This window comes from Sinocyclocheilus grahami, unplaced genomic scaffold (assembly GCF_001515645.1).
Source record: "Sinocyclocheilus grahami isolate Dianchi unplaced genomic scaffold, SAMN03320097.WGS_v1.1 scaffold20.1, whole genome shotgun sequence".
Lineage (NCBI taxonomy): Eukaryota > Metazoa > Chordata > Actinopteri > Cypriniformes > Cyprinidae > Sinocyclocheilus > Sinocyclocheilus grahami.
Window position 1 is genome coordinate 1,761,006 of NW_015505199.1, and position 17,235 is coordinate 1,778,240.

General features: G+C 34.9%; 1 protein-coding gene across 6 annotated transcripts in view; it reads right to left on the reverse strand.

Moving 5' to 3' along the window:
- Positions 1-17,235, reverse strand: part of LOC107555982 (mitogen-activated protein kinase kinase kinase kinase 3-like) — an 80,294-nt gene that overhangs the window by 18,706 nt on the left and 44,353 nt on the right. For 4 of the 6 annotated variants that reach the window (XM_016238964.1, XM_016238971.1, XM_016238949.1 and 1 more), the window contains exons 5-15: positions 15,329-15,384; positions 15,081-15,128; positions 12,589-12,631; positions 12,238-12,310; positions 11,596-11,727; positions 11,120-11,182; positions 10,659-10,740; positions 10,052-10,168; positions 6,584-6,662; positions 6,109-6,167; positions 3,974-4,036 (exon numbers count right to left, since the gene is read on the reverse strand). In XM_016238964.1, the coding sequence (XP_016094450.1) occupies positions 3,974-4,036; positions 6,109-6,167; positions 6,584-6,662; positions 10,052-10,168; positions 10,659-10,740; positions 11,120-11,182; positions 11,596-11,727; positions 12,238-12,310; positions 12,589-12,631; positions 15,081-15,128; positions 15,329-15,384 (815 nt within the window). The remainder of the gene's footprint in view (positions 1-3,973; positions 4,037-6,108; positions 6,168-6,583; positions 6,663-10,051; positions 10,169-10,658; positions 10,741-11,119; positions 11,183-11,595; positions 11,728-12,237; positions 12,311-12,588; positions 12,632-15,080; positions 15,129-15,328; positions 15,385-17,235) is intronic. The other 2 variants (XM_016238985.1, XM_016238956.1) reach the window with 1 other exon arrangement.

Consider the following 17,235-nt stretch of genomic DNA (forward strand, 5'->3'; position numbering starts at 1 on the left):
ATTGGCTCCAACAGACAGCTTTCATATCTCTTAATTAATGCAGCATGAATGTTATGAATGTCCTCAAACTTGGAGTTACTCATGTTTGTGATCACCATTTTAACTTTATCACGAGATACCTCTTTAATATAAAAGGAGCCTGTTATGAGCATTGTCAAATTCTTCAAGAGATGACTCGATATATTTAAAATTGCTTGCTAATTCTTTTACAGACTCAATAAAACATTTGCAATGGCCACATTTCTATGAATCAGATTATTACAAACTTTAAGACAATTTATTTTTAAATGTTTTTGTCTACTTGTCTACACATATGGGGCCGTTATAATGTTTTATTATTGTATAATGTACATTTATTAATTGTATAAATGTTATGTATTTATTAATCAGGTTCTGAATGTTATGATAATGCAATTTGTTTTACAAAAAATTTGTAAAAAAAATTAATTGATATATGCACTAAAGTAATCGCAATATATCATAGATCTGGTAACAAAAAACATTTTTTTTAATAAATAATCTGGAATATTCTTTTAAGGGAAACAGTGTGTCTTATTCTTTGAGGGAAATTGGCTGCAGTGCTTCATCCATTAGAGGAAATGTTCTGGCAGAGGATTTTGCTATAATAATCAGGTTTCTGATGATTAATTCTGAGGACATTCTCTCTCTCAAACTCTTTCTTTAATTTTTCTCTCTCTTCTTGCTGCTTCCATACCTCTATAGCTCAATTTCTCCCTCTTACTCTCTCTCTCTGGAATACAGCTTTCAGCCATGCAAAACCTCATTGATTTTGCCCTGCAAATTAACAAACCAAATTTCCTTTGCACAGCAAACTGTCATATCCTTATTCGCTTGCTGCTTTTCTGCTGATGGGAGGCTTTTCAGAAAGAGAGATGGAGAGAGAAAGGATGGAAGAGTAAAAGCTAACAGAACATTCCAGACTATCTGCTACACTGCTTCTCTCACTGTCTTCTTTCATCTCCCTCCCTTTGGTTTCTTCATAGGCAGTCAAAAACACCGATTCCAAGCATGAGATTCGCTGTGCCACCTCAGTGTGTGGGCTACAGACCAGATGGATGAGGTGTCACTCAAGAAAGCCTCAAAAATGCAAAAAGATGAAAAAGGGAAAAACATTTCTTTGCACAGGCGTAACCACGTGTGGCTTTTGGCAAACTATACAACATATTTATCCACAACTTCCCTGTCACTGTCCAATGGCAAAATCTAATAAAAAGCCAAAACATTTTTTAAAATTAATATCCACAACTTATGACTACTACTAATTTAATGTCAAAAATATCCGCCTTGTCATAAGTATCCACTTAGTTCGATATGCCAAATTATTTTTGTTATAAAACTTATAAATGGGTGGTATAAAAAAAAAAATCGGCACTATTTTGCCATTATATAACATATCATTAAAATTGATTTGATATGAACAAAAAAGCAAAAAAGTGTGTCTATGTATGTATATTCGGCACTTTTTTGCCTTTGTATAACATATCACTAAAAATGTATTTGACATCTAGTAAATTAGTTACGGAAAAAAATAATGCGTTAAAATCTGTAATGCAATTAACGCCCCCACCCTACGTACATCATCGTATATTTCATAAGGTGTGTTCCACTTAGGGTTGCCAACTTCAGAAAATGAAAATATGGGACAATCACCTTATGGGGGGTGGGGGTGTTGTTGGGGGGTGAGTGACCGTGTACACACACACACACACACACACACACACATATAGCATGCATGAAAAATTCGTATTTTTCAATTAAAGACAGCTTATAGATTTAATATGGGCTGCTTTTGGTGCTTGACACCTTTTTATTGGTCATTTTGTGTTTCAATAATAAGGTCCAAGGTTAAGAATTATGCTATTAGTTACTTAAATATAAAATGTTTTTCTCTATTTAACAACATTACAATAGTGAAAGATGACTTCCCTTACTGATCACGTCTCTTGTGCGGCGGGATGTTGGACTCATGAAAAACAAATCACGTAGTTTGTATTCACTAAAACTGATTTACTGACGTGAAAACACGGACAAGGGAAGTCACGTACGGGACAAATCAATTAGGCCCAAAATACAGGATGTCCAGGCTAATACGGGATGGTTGGCAACCCTAATTCCACTTGGAGCGGCGTGCGCAGACCGATCAATGTTTGACATCAAAGTACCGTGAGAGGGATTCGAAAGCATGCAGAGATGTCTGCTCTCTACAAGCTCTCGCAGGACTTTGATGTCATACACCGATCAGTCTGCGCAGTGCTTCAAGCCAAACACACCTATACAGTTGATTGGTGACGAATATGATGCAGGACAACAACTCTCTGCGTGATGTAGCCTACAGAATGCAGTTATATCTCCCTAACATTGAAGAGATTGGGGCAAAAATGCCCCCATATGAATTTTTGTCTCATTAAGCAATATCACACAAGTGCTGTTTTTGTCCGAAATAGCATGAGTGCAAATGTGATACTGATTTTGTACAACAGTTCAATAAATAAGAGCTTAATATTGTGTTATATCTTAGACACAATATTGTCTGTTTTTGCTCAGTTTTGCCAATGCAAATATTACCTATTAAAGCCAAAGAAAACTGTCATGCGTCTCCAAGCAACACACAATTTCTGAATGAATCTGCATTTTAAACGAATCGGATGAAACAATCAATCAATGGCCCATTCATAAAGAAAGCCATTTACTTCATTCATGAATGAATCAGCCGTTTGAACGAATCAAATGAATGAATTAATGAATGAATGACTAATTCATTAAAACATTTACTGCCAGCTACTGGCATTTTTAGTTTCTTATTTAGAGTATAATTTCATATTTACATATTAATTAAAAAAAAACTAATTAAAGGGATAGTTCAACCAAAAATCAAAAAATATAATGAAAAAAAAAATCTTTCTAAAAGTACTTTTTGTTATATGTATTTCATGCTTTTCTCATGTAACACAATATTGGCTTTAAATGATCAGACGTTCAATATCAGATGTTTTAGACTTTGATGATAATGAAATGATGCATCAGACCCTCTTTGGCACTCATGACAGCGGTGTATGGAAGCCAACACACAATATTTGCAGTTCAAAACTAATCACAATTCAGTATGCAAACAGAGGTAAAAAAGAGGGCCAACTGGAATTCAGTACACAAATATTGTTCCGCACTGTAGGTGTTCACAATAAACTGGTGTTGAAAGGGAGCGGTGAGGTTGTGTCCCTGCTGCAGAATGAGCTGATGCCTCAAACAGACCGTGTGCTGGGTTTGTTGCGCAAAGCGTTGCTTGCTGAAGCAATGTTTCCCCCTCACTCACAGACCTGCAGAGCACTTTGGTTTAACCATCCCTATGGGACATGCACAGGCACTTCAGACTCTTTATTTTCCCTCTCTCTCTCTTTTCTTGTTTTTCCCCCATTCGCTCGGCTTCTCCGCCCCACTCAACATCCATTCCATCTGTCTAACCCTAATCTCTCTCTCTCCATTCCCTCTCCTTCACTCTCGCTCACTTTCAAGATGTCTGATTGTGACAAGCCCTAAAAATAAAGCCCCTCAGAGGCCTCGACTACATAAAATGTTTTGCTTTGCAATTTCAAAGTGCTTTTGATTACTGAAAAGTGCAGCAACATATCGACTTCGAGGGATGTGTCTTTAAATTAGGCTAGAGGCTGAAATACCTAAAAAAAAATGACCCAGTACAGAGATTCGGCGTGACAGACAGAGGCAATAACACTGATATTATATACAGGCAAGATGAAAAGACACAGACAGCCATGATCTAAATAAGATAAGGTGAAATGAATGGCACTGAAATGAACAAAAGAGATGAAAGTCACATATGGGAGGATGAGTACACTACACAAGCGCTGCGAAGCGGACAAGATGCTACGGAATAGACCAAAAAAAAAAGATAGGGGACGCGAAGACAAAGATAGAGTAAAATACAAACAAAAAATACCAGATTAGATCTTGCAGTGTAGTATATTTCTTCGGCACAGTCCAAAAAATCGTCAGTGTCGGGCTGTTTAGTAGAAGGACCAAGAAATTTCAGTTAATCACACACACACACACACACGTGATGCCCATGTGGTTTTAAAGAAACAAAGAGTGAAGAGTTACGGGCAGTTTGGGTGGTGGGTGGTTGCTGGGTGAAGAGGTGTTTGCTAAGGCCATGCCCACCTGAATTCAATAGGTTTTTGAAAAGGCCTGTGTGTTAAAGAGACAGTACATAATTGCTGAAAAGTAGTGTTGGGATATCATGATGACGAAGGTTAACCAATTACAGTAAAGTTACAGAGATCATAACATGAAATAAACAATGCATTAAATAACCGTGGCTGCTGGCTAAATGCAATTATAATATATTATTAGTACTTTTTGACAAATATATACTTATGACTTTTTTGACACACACACACACACACACACACACATATATATTTTAACTTTATATTAATCAAAGAATCCTTAAACAAATTATCACAGTTTCCACAAAAGATGATTTCTGAAGGATCATGTGACACTGAAGACCAGAGTAATGGCTACTGATAATTCATCTTTGCCATCACAGGAATAAATTACATTTTAAAATATATTAAAAAAGAAAACAGTTATTTTAAATAGTAATAATATTACACAGTATTACTGTTTTTACTGTATTTTTGATCAAACAAATGCAGCCTTGGTGAGCATATATTAGGTAGACACATGTTCTGACTGTTTTAAATGTGATGGAAATCTACAAAAATGCTGTTTATCGCTTGAGTTCACAGTTTCAAATGTGATAACAGCTTTACAGACCTGCTAGTTGCAGCAATTATGTACTGCTTCTTTAGAAACAGTAGGGCACCGTGATATGAATCCAGAAAATAAAAAGAAAATCAAAGCGTGGGGGGGATGTGAGGTTCTTCAGATCTGAGGTTATATTCAGAAGATGACATCATAAGTATGAAGCTACAATGGGAATCGACATTAATTTGATGTCCTGCTGTTAAAAAATGATCTAGTTTATAAAAGCATGACAAATCCAGTTACAACATGAGAAAATCTGAGTGCTCAAATGAGACAAAGATGAGTCAACGCTGCATTTTTCTGCAGCGTTTAAAGGAAGTCTTATTGATTAGATGCCATGGAAAGCTGCATCTAACCTTTCAATTATCACAGTGGTGAGAGTGCTGAATGCACAACAGTCAAACATGGTGTGAGAGAAAACAAGCTGCAGTCAGGAGACAAGCTGGGATTGAGGTGTCCATAAGGAAAATGTTACATAATAGGAAGTGTCAGCTTATAGGAAAAATCATTTGGAAGTGTTCACTATATGCAGTTATGAGCACTGTGAATGGCAAGACAGGCAATGTGATTTCAAATGAAGCTTGACATGACTGGGTGGTTCCACAGTTGCTCCGTTTCAAAACCTAGTTAGCTCCCTATAGAGGGATCATAGACACGCTCCCGACACAAAGGCTGTTATTAAAGGTAAGAATCCTAATTTAGACAAACTAAGATAGCAAATTCTAAGCAACATCGCATTTATGCTTCATTGAGAAGCCAATATGAAACATGCTTAGAGAAAAAAATCTATACAAAATACAAGATGGTGACTAGGCAAAAAATATAGATTATACATAAAAGAGATTTTTATTTAGTACTAAATTGAATCAATAAAAAGACTATTTAGTGTTCTGTAGAGTTCTGTTTGTTTTTATGCTTCTTATTATTATTTATCATCATCATTATATTTATTATTATAATAAGTCTGTTATATTTAAAAAATCATGACTTTTTTTTATATATATATATATATATATCTATATCATTATGAGTGACATGAGTGCCATTTTTATGCTTAACTGACTGTTAGCTTAGCAACATGCTAACACCAAACTATCAAAAATCAGTTTTGAGTTGAGCTGTTTGTGTTGCTGCCTATGTGGAGCGTTCTAATTTACGAGATTCCTCACAAAGCTCCCTAGGTTTCGGAACAGAGCCAGTGTGATGTAATGTTCTAAAGCATCAAGTGTATTCTGATTGGTTGATCTCACATAATTGTTTTCAATCACAGAAAATCCCAAACAGCAGTAAGATGATGCTCACCGGTTCATGATGTGGTTTTGTCTCTGTTGTTAAAGGAGGGTCAAACTTCACCTGACCGACTGTAAGAAAACAAAAACATTATTAAAGGAACAGTCCTACTTTTTCTTTTTTGCACAGAAATAAATCAGCACATGAGTTTGTAATGACATGAAGGTGAGTAAATACTGACAAAATATTCATTTTTGGGCAAACTACCTTTTGATTTTAACAATCAGTCAGTTCATTGATATAACTGGTGTTTGAACGCTGAATTTTAAGTAATCATGTTGGCATGTTCACTCAAAACCACACATTTCTTTAAGTCAGCATACATATCTGGAAGGTATGATACAGAATCTAACCCAAACCCAGCAGATACTGACAGACAGATCATGAGAGAGAATTTCAGGTATCCTGTGAAATTCACTCAGCCATGCTCAGGAGAACAGGAGCACCTGTCAGGTTTGCCCAGGGGAGAAATCCAACAAACACTCACAGTTAATCTCTGACAGAGTCTTCCCTTCCCGACTGGTACGGCTTGCTGAGCGAATCCGATGTGGAACAGACACTGGAGGCTAGGGAGAAAAAGAATCACACACACACACAGAGTACAAATAAATACAAACCAGTAAATAACAAAGTCTATCTCCAAGTCATTTAGAGTACCAATGAGGTTTAGGGGTAATTTGCCGTTTACGTGCCTAAATGAAGGCCTACATAGTGGTAGTTTGGTAAATCTCACATGAAATGCTTGAATCAAAAAAAAAATATTTATTATTATTATTCCACTATTTTTTACAACAGTAATGCATTGCAATGAAAATTATCCTGTTCATTCAAAACGTTATTTTATAAAATAAACAAATATACATTTTTTAAAATTATACTTGACCTGATTAATTTAAAGGACCATCACATTTTTTCATTATTTTTAAGACAATAATGTACATGAAATTATATATATTTTTTAATTCACAATGATAATTATAAAAAGTGTGTAATTATCAATTGACAAAATGTTAATGATCCTTAAAATATGCTAAATATAATTTCTTATTGTTCTGTTTTGATTTTGGATTAATACATAACCCCGACATGTACTGGTTTTTACTCAGTTCCCCCTTGAATCTGTAAATTTTGATTGGATATTATATTAAATGTATTATAACTTTTAATTCCAGCAATTTTGGGTACGCCTCATTTGCCAATGCATTATGCAGGTCATCGGGTCACACTGCTCTCTAAATATCAGCGTTGGTTACTGGAAAACCCCAGGATCGGTCGATCACTTTTATATGTAAACAACATTAAACCAAAAAACGTAAGATTGTAGCTGTGCTCAATCAATAGCTTGCATATTAGTGCGCCATTCTTAGCAGATCAGAGGCCCAGTTGAGATCAAACCAACCCGTCAGCAAAATCAGCACCCATCAATACGTTTAAGACAAGAGCGGCTTAAATGCTTACACTTCAGATATCACTTAGTGCCATCGCCAGAGACTCAGTGGAGGGCAAACTCTGGAAGCTAAAAATACATGCCAGGCATCACTCTCTGATAACAGCAGGGGTCATGATGCTGACCCTCTGAATCCCTATCTGTCTGATGCTGCTGTCCTGTCTCACTGCAGCCTAAGAGAAAATCATTACGGCCTACAGGGCGTCTGACAGCTGGGTCCCTGATGACTACGGTGAGAAGTTTGCTGTCATTTACGAATCAGAGAACACCTTCCATCAGCAACATACACACAAGCACAGACGCACACATGCCTGTGGATATGGAAACGCGTGCAAAAGCACCACACATAAACACACGCAGACATGTGAATCCTGAACAGGTCCAGGAAGCAAAATGGACACTGAAGGACATCCTTCACTTCAGTTTCAAAGCGACAGAGCTGAAGTAGATGTGATGAGGAGAGATAAGACAGAAGAACAGACGCACGACCTTCAGACAACAAGGACACAGCAGGGCTCTGAAATAGAAATAGACAGCATGCCAAACACTGCGCCCTTCTCTCAGCGGACGCCTGTGAATATTCTATCACACCTCTTAGCACTTGGGTCACATGGTACAGTCACTAAAAGATATTATTTATGCTTTCCAAAAAAGATACACAAGCATATCAATCTGGAATATTAACTTTATAAATAAATAAATAAATAAATAAAAACCAGTCAAGAACATGTTTGGGTTATATTTCAATTAAACCAAAAACATAAAAATAAAAAAAAATTATAAAACATATACATTTTTATGATGTATAGGGCTAAAATTTCAACTGTGAAGTATTTTTTATTTGTTTGCTTATTTGTTCTTTAATTTAGGCTGATTTTAAATTATTGTGATTTACAAAAAAATACTGTGTCCAGACATGATTCTTATTAATATATTACAAAATGAGAATGTTCTATGAAAATAACAAGAATTATAAACTCAAAGGTGGTCCTAAAAATAAACTTTACATCATTATACATAATATAAAATTGAATTGCTTATTTTTAAATATGACCTTGACATTGCCTTGACAGGTTACAAAAGAAAATCAAAGAGGAAAAAAAGAACATACAAATTAACAAAGATTTTATTTAAAATAATCAATTTCAGTCAGTATTTAAAAAATATTTATATTATATTTATTTTTGTTGTATTGTCTTTACCTTTAGCTGATTTAAATTAGTGATTTTTTATTTTAGTGACTACACATAATTCATAAATATTTTACAAAATGAGATTCAATGAAAATAATGAGAATTACAAACAAACTCAAAAATAAAACAATAATAATAAAAAAAAAAATTGGTCTATAAATAAATAAACTTCAATTTCATTGTGAAAAATGTCATTTATTATTATTTTCTTTATATTTATGGATTAAATACGACCTTGACATGCTCTTGACAGGTTTTCACGAGATTCACCCCAATATTGAACATTATTTGCATTCAATGACGCATTTTCTAAAAGCTCTTTGATATTGATGTTCTGTTAAACCCTTGAAGCAAACCTCAGCACAAAGAGGCCAGACAAAAATCTGTTGTCAACGGATCCAAATCTGGCTTTTGAACTGAGCTTCCGTTTCCAAAAACGACCCCTTGAGGGATCAGCATTCCGATCAAAAATCCGTCAAGAGTGCAAAACTTCCTAAAACATCCTTGGGCATACCTGCGCAACACACACACACACAAATTTGACCTCACAACTACTCGAGCAAACAAGAAAACACACGTCATGCACAAACATGTTTGTCTAGGTTATAAACACTTCTGAACAAAAATGATAAAAAGAGAGAAAATAAATGAACACAACACTCATAACACCAAATCATAATGTAGTCATCACCACTAAATTAACACTTATTAATCAAAACATTTCCAGATGTTCACACACACACACGCACACCCCTGATACCTTTCTGCGAGCTGCAAAGCGAAGGACTCGCCGGGAGAGAGGAGAGACTGGTAAAAACAACCCTCTGTATTTAAACTTCAAGAGCAGGAGAGGGGGAAAATGAATAAGAGAGGAAGTGAGAATGAATGGATGCTTGGGGAAATGGGTATAACAGGGAGAGTTGAAATGAAGGAAAACTACGTCCTTTAAAAACTCTTCATTCTCGCTGGGGAACTGTGAAAGATTTCACAAATCTTTATCAGCAGAAGTAGCCCTGCAGCACAACCGGATGAGACGCTGGCGTATAAACTTTAGAGACAATCGAAACGAATGACTGCCGTTAAAACAGCTATTACAGGCTAATAATGAAGAAAGTAAGCTATTGAAAAATATCACCTCACAATAAAAGGGTCGACATACTGAATATATAAACTCATGGGGCTCGTTAAACTGACATCCCGGCTCGTAGCTGGCATTTTCTGGGCTCTGTTTGTGAATAATAGTCCCGAAGGGGCTGTCATTCTTGAAGTGATATCGGTGATAACACTGAGAATCACACAGGGAGATATACTGTACCTCCGGCTCTGGGTCGTCATCATCCAGGTCTGTGTAGGACGAGCTGTCAGGGTTGTTCACTTTATCCAGCAGCTCAATTGCCAAAATACGACTTAACGGTTGGGATACAAAGGGATGCTAGGGAGTAGATGGTTGAAATGGCAATGTTAGATTTTCTTTAAATGTATGTAATTTGTCAGTAAAGAGTCTTGAAATATATATAAAAAAATAAAATTATAAATGATCAAATGTATAAAATTATACTTTTGCCTTAAATTATAAAAAATAATAATTATATATATATATATATATATATATATATATATAGATATATATAATAATTATACATAAAAATACATAATAAATAATAAACAAAATATAACAATTGTAATTCAAAACATTTAAAATGAAAAGCATTATATGAAATTATGTAAAAATAAAAGAGCCTTAATAAAATGTTATGCATTTGATATAATAATAATTACAAATATTTTATATCATTATAAAATATAATTGATTATAAAATAAATAAACGTACTTCAAAATCAAAACCAATAATATTATATAAAATCACAAAAGCAAACATTATGAACCTAAAAATTACAAGATGCAAAAAAGCCCCTCCTACCTGCAATAACTTGTCAGCTGGTGGCCGTTTCTTCGGATTTTTCGTCAAAGCCAGCTTCACAAAATTGTGGAAATTGTTGGTCCTTCAGAACATAAAGAAGAGTCTCCATAAATCTCACATGTAAGGAGCATTTCGACCGTGAGGACGTGCAGTTTGGTAGCTCTAAATGTAATTAAGCTAATTTGATTGAACTGAGCTGCAAGGTAATGGAGAAGAAACTACTCTGCAGACGACCTGACCAGATTCATAATCAGACAAGATAAGAGAATGTTAAGTCTGACCTTATCAAAACTCATAAAAGCAACTGTTTAGGGCAAATGAGAGTGATTGGCCCAAATTTCATAGAAGATTCATGAAATTAAGGAATCAACCACAGACTGACACTGAAATCCCTGTTAGTATCAAGGACTTTATTCACCCAGGTATCCTAATAATTGCCTGAAAACGTAATTATCACTTACCATTTAACTTTGTCTTTTAATTTGGGGGGTTGAAAGTTGCTTTTCGTCATCAAAAACAGAGCCCTGGAGGGACAAAAATGGGTTGGTATTGGCACAAGCAAACAAAACAGCTTGGTTTTGCAATGAAATATGGTAAATTAAAACATTTTAACTTATTGAAACATTGATATAGTTTCACTGCCCAGTGTTCTATACAGTAGCTGGAGTTGGGAGGTCTTATCCTGAAGTAGGTTCATTTTGTACAATTATTATAAATAAGAGAATGCTGAAAACAACTGTTTTCCCAAACAATCATTGTTTGAGTCAAATGAGAGTGTGGAAATATTTTCAACTAAAACAGACCTGTGGTAAAGCTCAAAATACCATTGTATTTACTGCCATCACTATACTTTTATTTATTTTTTTGGTGAGGATAAAGCTATAAATTCATCACTCTCTGAATTGGAACAGATCCATACTGCTGTTTAAACCCTCACCTCATTGGATGAAGGTCAAACATGGGAGGTTGCAGTTCAGCTAGTTCAATGGCGGTGATGCCCACAGCCCAGATGTCACACAGGTGATTGTATCCTCCTTTCCTTTCCACGGCGGCCACCTCTGGGGCCATCCTGTTAACGTGGGTTATAGACCATAACATCACTCATTCATGAACATATCCTACCTGATGGTTATGTAAGATGTGAAAAAGGCATCTGTGGCCTTGTAGAAAACTGCTGAATTATAAAAGATGAATTATGTTTGTTTTTTTTAAACACCACAACAGTACAATCATTTTGGGTATTTGACAAATAATATGGGATTTTTTAAATATTCAACATCAGGATATGAGGTTAAAATTTATATTACTGTATAACGTAAAGAATTTACAACTAGTAACTTTTTTTTCAACTGACTATTTTAAATACCCTTTTGTTGTTGTTGTTTTGGTTATTTAAATAGTCCTTCAGTGTGAAAAAAATAAGTTTTAAAAAGAAAAAATACTCAAAAAAATGGTCACAGAAACTGCATTCATAATAATTATAAAGAACGATGCATTTTTATTATAATGTATTGCACTCATGTATAATTGTAAGGTGTGCTTGTGGCACAATAAAGCTAGAAAAAAAACTGCTGTATACCAATAAGGAGTCCCGATGAAGGATTTTCTTTTAGCTAGTGTTGCTGTGATCTGTGCAGATACACCAAAATCAGCTGCAGAGGAAAAGAAACAAAAGATCTTTACTACAATCCCACAAACAACTCTCATATGAGTGTACAGCTGACACTACCATGCGTATTATTCTGTCTTATGAATTATGAAATTTGAGACTTGTCTAATGCCACAGCAGATCGAATGTGACAACATGAGGTGGTATTTTCAGTCACCAAAACACTATTTACACTGTTTTAATGATTTGAGTTGGTAACATGGTAATTAACCTTATTTTTAAAACTGAACAAAACAGAAAGACAGTCTGTTATCTTCTTACCTAGCTTGATGTAACCATTGTCCGTCAATAAAATATTGGCACCCTATTTCAAATAAAAAACAACATCGAATGAAATTACACTGTAAGAGTAGAACAACTATTATAAGACATTATTGAATGTATTAGGCCTACTGGTAAATTTGTGAGATGAAATGTAAAAATGAATCTGACAGACTCCAGAATCTCTTTTTCCCCCTTATAAAATCGCTTTTTCAACACCTGCTTTCATGCATGATCCGAGATGTGAAAGCACCATCTGAGTCATTCTAATTACACATCCCTCTGGCCAGGTAACACATTTTCTCTTGCTTTACCAGTGATTTGGCTTTAGCTTCACATTTTGGCTTCACCAAATCACCATCAAGGGTATTTTGTAAACCGCTAAGATAAGGCCTCGATATACTTCAAATGAAATCGAAGAACGAACTGATATGACGTAATTTCAAACAAAATCAGGCCGAAACGACGTTTGTTTTGAGTTAGTTTCGACAGTTCGAAACAGCAGACCAAAGCGAACTTTCTGGGGGAGTTCGTTTTGGCTCCTAAACACCTTTGAGCTTCCATTGGTCCGTGGCGGTTACGCAGACGGTGGGTGTGTTCTGAAACTCCACCTTCTTTGATGTGCGATTTTTTTCCCCAGGTTCGTTTCTCATTCCACGGAGGTCCGACAGGAGAACAACATCTCCTAGTCACTAGCAACATGAACACACTGGAGTGTCGAATAGCTCAGCTGGCACAAATATATCCGCACCTGTACAATCGCTCGTGGAGAGACTTTAAAGATTCAGATAAAGCATTTAATTCCTAGAAAGAAATGGCAACGAAGCTTGATGTCGACGACCCCGAGTTATGCAAAAAGCGACGTAGAGAAACATCCGAGACAAGTTTTCCGATCAGGTCGACCGATATGGGTTATTTGACAGCCGATACCGATATCTTGGAAAGCAGGGTGGCCAATGGCCGATATAAAGCCGATATCATTTTATTTATTTTAATTCATATTTAAGAAATTTGAAATCATTTGAAAATGGATTAAAAAATAAACGTGTAAAATAAACATACTTATACTCTAGAAGACAAAGTATTTTTCACAAATAAATATTTAATACAAATATAATTAAAAAGGATGTAAACACTGAAACCAACAGGGCACTCAGTATTCTGGGAAGTTTGTGTGCATTGGGAATCATATATCATATCATATTTTTAAATAAAGCCAAGGTAACACTCATTTTACATACAGCACACAGTGAAAATTACATGAATATGACAGTGGGCAAATGCATAAAGCGCAGCATAATTTGAAATCAGTCACGATTTTAAAGTTTGTCGATCGCGTGTCTCCAGTGAAGCTGAACTCTCCACCTGTCCGCATTCAATTCGCACGGACCATAGGACCGACTGTCACAGAACACACGATCATGCAGGTCACATGCACACTTCACAAGATCTCAACTAGATTCGACTAAGTCTGCAAGGTTTGTGAAATTAAATGTTCATTAGTCATTCAAAGATTTGTTTAAATTATATAAATGCGTATTTGCGGAATGCTGACGGCAAAGTTCAGAAACCGTCGCTCAGCCTTTTCGAACTTCTTTTTGCTCCCAAACGAACAACGAAAACGAACTTCGTTTGAAGTATATCGGGGCCTGTACACAGCTGAAATACAAGAATTTTACAGGTAAGGAGCACTTAGTTCTTATTCACTGCTCAAACTTTTCTTTTATTCAGCAAGGACACATTAAACTGATCAAACATGACAGTAAGGACATTTCTGATGTTACAAAAGATTTCTATTTCAAATCAATGCTGTTCTTTTGAACTTTCTATTCATCAAAGAATCCTGAAAAAAGTATCACACATTAAAATTGTAATAATATTTCACAATACTACTGTTTTCACTGTGTTTTTGATCAAATAATTGCAGCTTTGATGGGCATGATAGACTTATTTCTAAAACATTTAAAAAATCTTTCTAAACCCAAACTTTTGAACGGTAGTGTATTTCAAATATATTGCGAATTATTTCATATTCAGAAGAGGGAATGTTTCAAATACTGTATGTATATGCTTTATTATGTCTTTATTAAAACATAACAACATAAAACAGCTAACTAATGGTGAAGTGTGTATTTTCTGCACCACTAGTGGCACCATACATAATCGCAAAATAATGACAGAATTGTTAAAGGAATGATTTCCTAAAAATAATGTGTGTAATTTCTGTGCCATCAGCAACAAAAAATAATGATTGATCTGCCTTGCAGTTGTTCTTTGCAAGGTAAAACATACACTAGATTTTTGCTAAAAATTCTCCCTGGATAAAGGTAGTGATTTATATGGCTGATAGACATACCAGGAGGGGTTTAGGTGCTGTCACTTAACTTTTTCTCGGCACGTGAACACAATTAAAACCAATCAATTCCTTGCCCCAAGAACCTTTTATTTAAGACACACAAAAACTAGAATAAATCAGAAATAAATGACGGTACCTTTATGTCTCGGTGCATCTTTCCTTTGTTGTGTAGGTAATATAAACCCTTAAAGGAAAAAATATATATTAAAAACTCAATTTAATTCATAATCATCTCAAAAACATATTTACAAACTGCTTTTATAGATAGAACAGGGAGAAATGGAGTATCTGTCAACATGTCGACCATTAAAAATTCAAAAGCAACTTTCATGGTCATAGCAGATTGCTTTGGTTGTCAAAACACAGTCCAGTAAAATGGCTTACCTGAAGGGTTTCTCTTGTTACATATGCTATCTGTGATTCTGTTAGTGGCCCAGTAACTGTGGAGACATACAGTATTTAGTGTACATTAGCAGTAATATAATAAAAAAAAACATTCATATTAGAATATTAGCAAAACAGCTTGAATGTAATGGAGCTGTCTACAATATAAAAGTGTGTATACATCAGTTGAAAATGAGGTATAAATAACTTCAGCACATTCGGTTTAAGCTTAAACTTGTTTAAATCAAGAGAACACATATAACATCGATACTTCCCATGCCGTATTGGAAAGAAAGATTAACAAAAGCACTACTAATGGGTTTTACCCAGCAGAACAAGGACAAGATGATCAAGAATGCAAGGAACATTGTTACTGATTGCATGTCCAACCTGACAAAATATAGAGCTGAATTATTCTAAATGGACTACTGATGAAAAAACAGACTTTAAACTTTACTAAAGAAAACTCAAAAGCTGTCTGAGAGGGTCTGAGAAACTCATTTGTCTGTTCTCCGAAACGATGCAGGATGTTTGACGGTTCGAAGCCTCTGACACTTCAGCAGAGCAGCTAATCTTCTTTAAGTCAATAGAGACTTTTATTGCTGATTAAAATGTCACAAAAACAGAAAATGTGCTAATGGGAAGGAGTGAATAATAAATGGGCTGAAGAAAGAGAGAGGAAGAGACAGGCTTAAATTATGAAATGGTGTCCACAACCCATTTTACTTTTGAAATGCGATGCATTTCCAATGGGTTGAAAAATAAGAGGGCGCGATGTCATCTGAAAAGGAAAGTTGTTTCTGTGCAAGTTTGTTTTTAAAAAAGCTTTTCTTAATAGCGAGCATCAAATTGAATCCTCTCTCATCTTTTTAAGTGGGAGAACTTGCACAATTGGTGGCTGACTAAATACTTTTTTGCCCCACTGTATTTATTTTCATGTTAAGAAAAGATTTAGAAGAGATTTAAAAGATTAAATAGAAAGAGAAGAAAAAATTTAAGATTTAAAAGAATTACACTACTGTTCAAATGTTGGGGTTGGTAAGATTTTTTTAAATGTTTTTGAAAGAAGTCTCTTATGCTCACCAAGGCTGCATTTGTTTGATTACAAATACAGTAAAACTGTAATATTGTGAAATATTTTTTCAATTTAAAATAACTCTTTTCTATTTTGTTGTATTTTAAATTGTAATTTATTCCAGTGATGGCAAAGCTGAATCTTCAGCATCATTACGCCAGTCTTCAGTGTCACATGATCCTTTAGAAATCATTCTAATATGCTGATTTGCTGCTTAAGAAACATTTCTTATTATTATCAATGTTGAAAACAGTTGTGGTGCTTAATATTTTTGTAGAAACCTTTTTTTTTTTTTTTTTTTTTTACATTTTTTCAGGATTCTTTAATGAATAGAAAGTTCAAAAGAACAGCTTTCATTTTAAACAGAAATCTTTTATAACATAATAACTGCCTTTACTGTGACTTTTGATTAATTTAATGCATCTTTTGCTTAATAAAAGTATTAATTTCTTCCAAAAAAAACAAACAAAACATTCTGACCCCAAACTTTTGAGCAATAGTGTATTCCAAAAATACATATAGATTATACATAAAGAATGTATTTAAGACTATGTTTTTTTTTTCTTCTCTATTTACATCCACACAGCTGTAGAGGCTTTCATCCATTCAGCAGAAATTTCCAGTATGTCCACTGTTGCACCTCACAATGTTTTTTCCTGATCATTTACTAGTTCAGAGAGTTATTTAGAGTTAAAGCTGGCAAAACTTTGTTCATGTCTCTCTTGTGTCTTTCTCTATCTGTCGTGTGTGGGAGGACTGCAGTCGGTCAGCCTCGGCTCTAATCTAATCTAATCTGGCCTTCGACCCTGTAGCTGAGCGCAGCCGTGTCAGC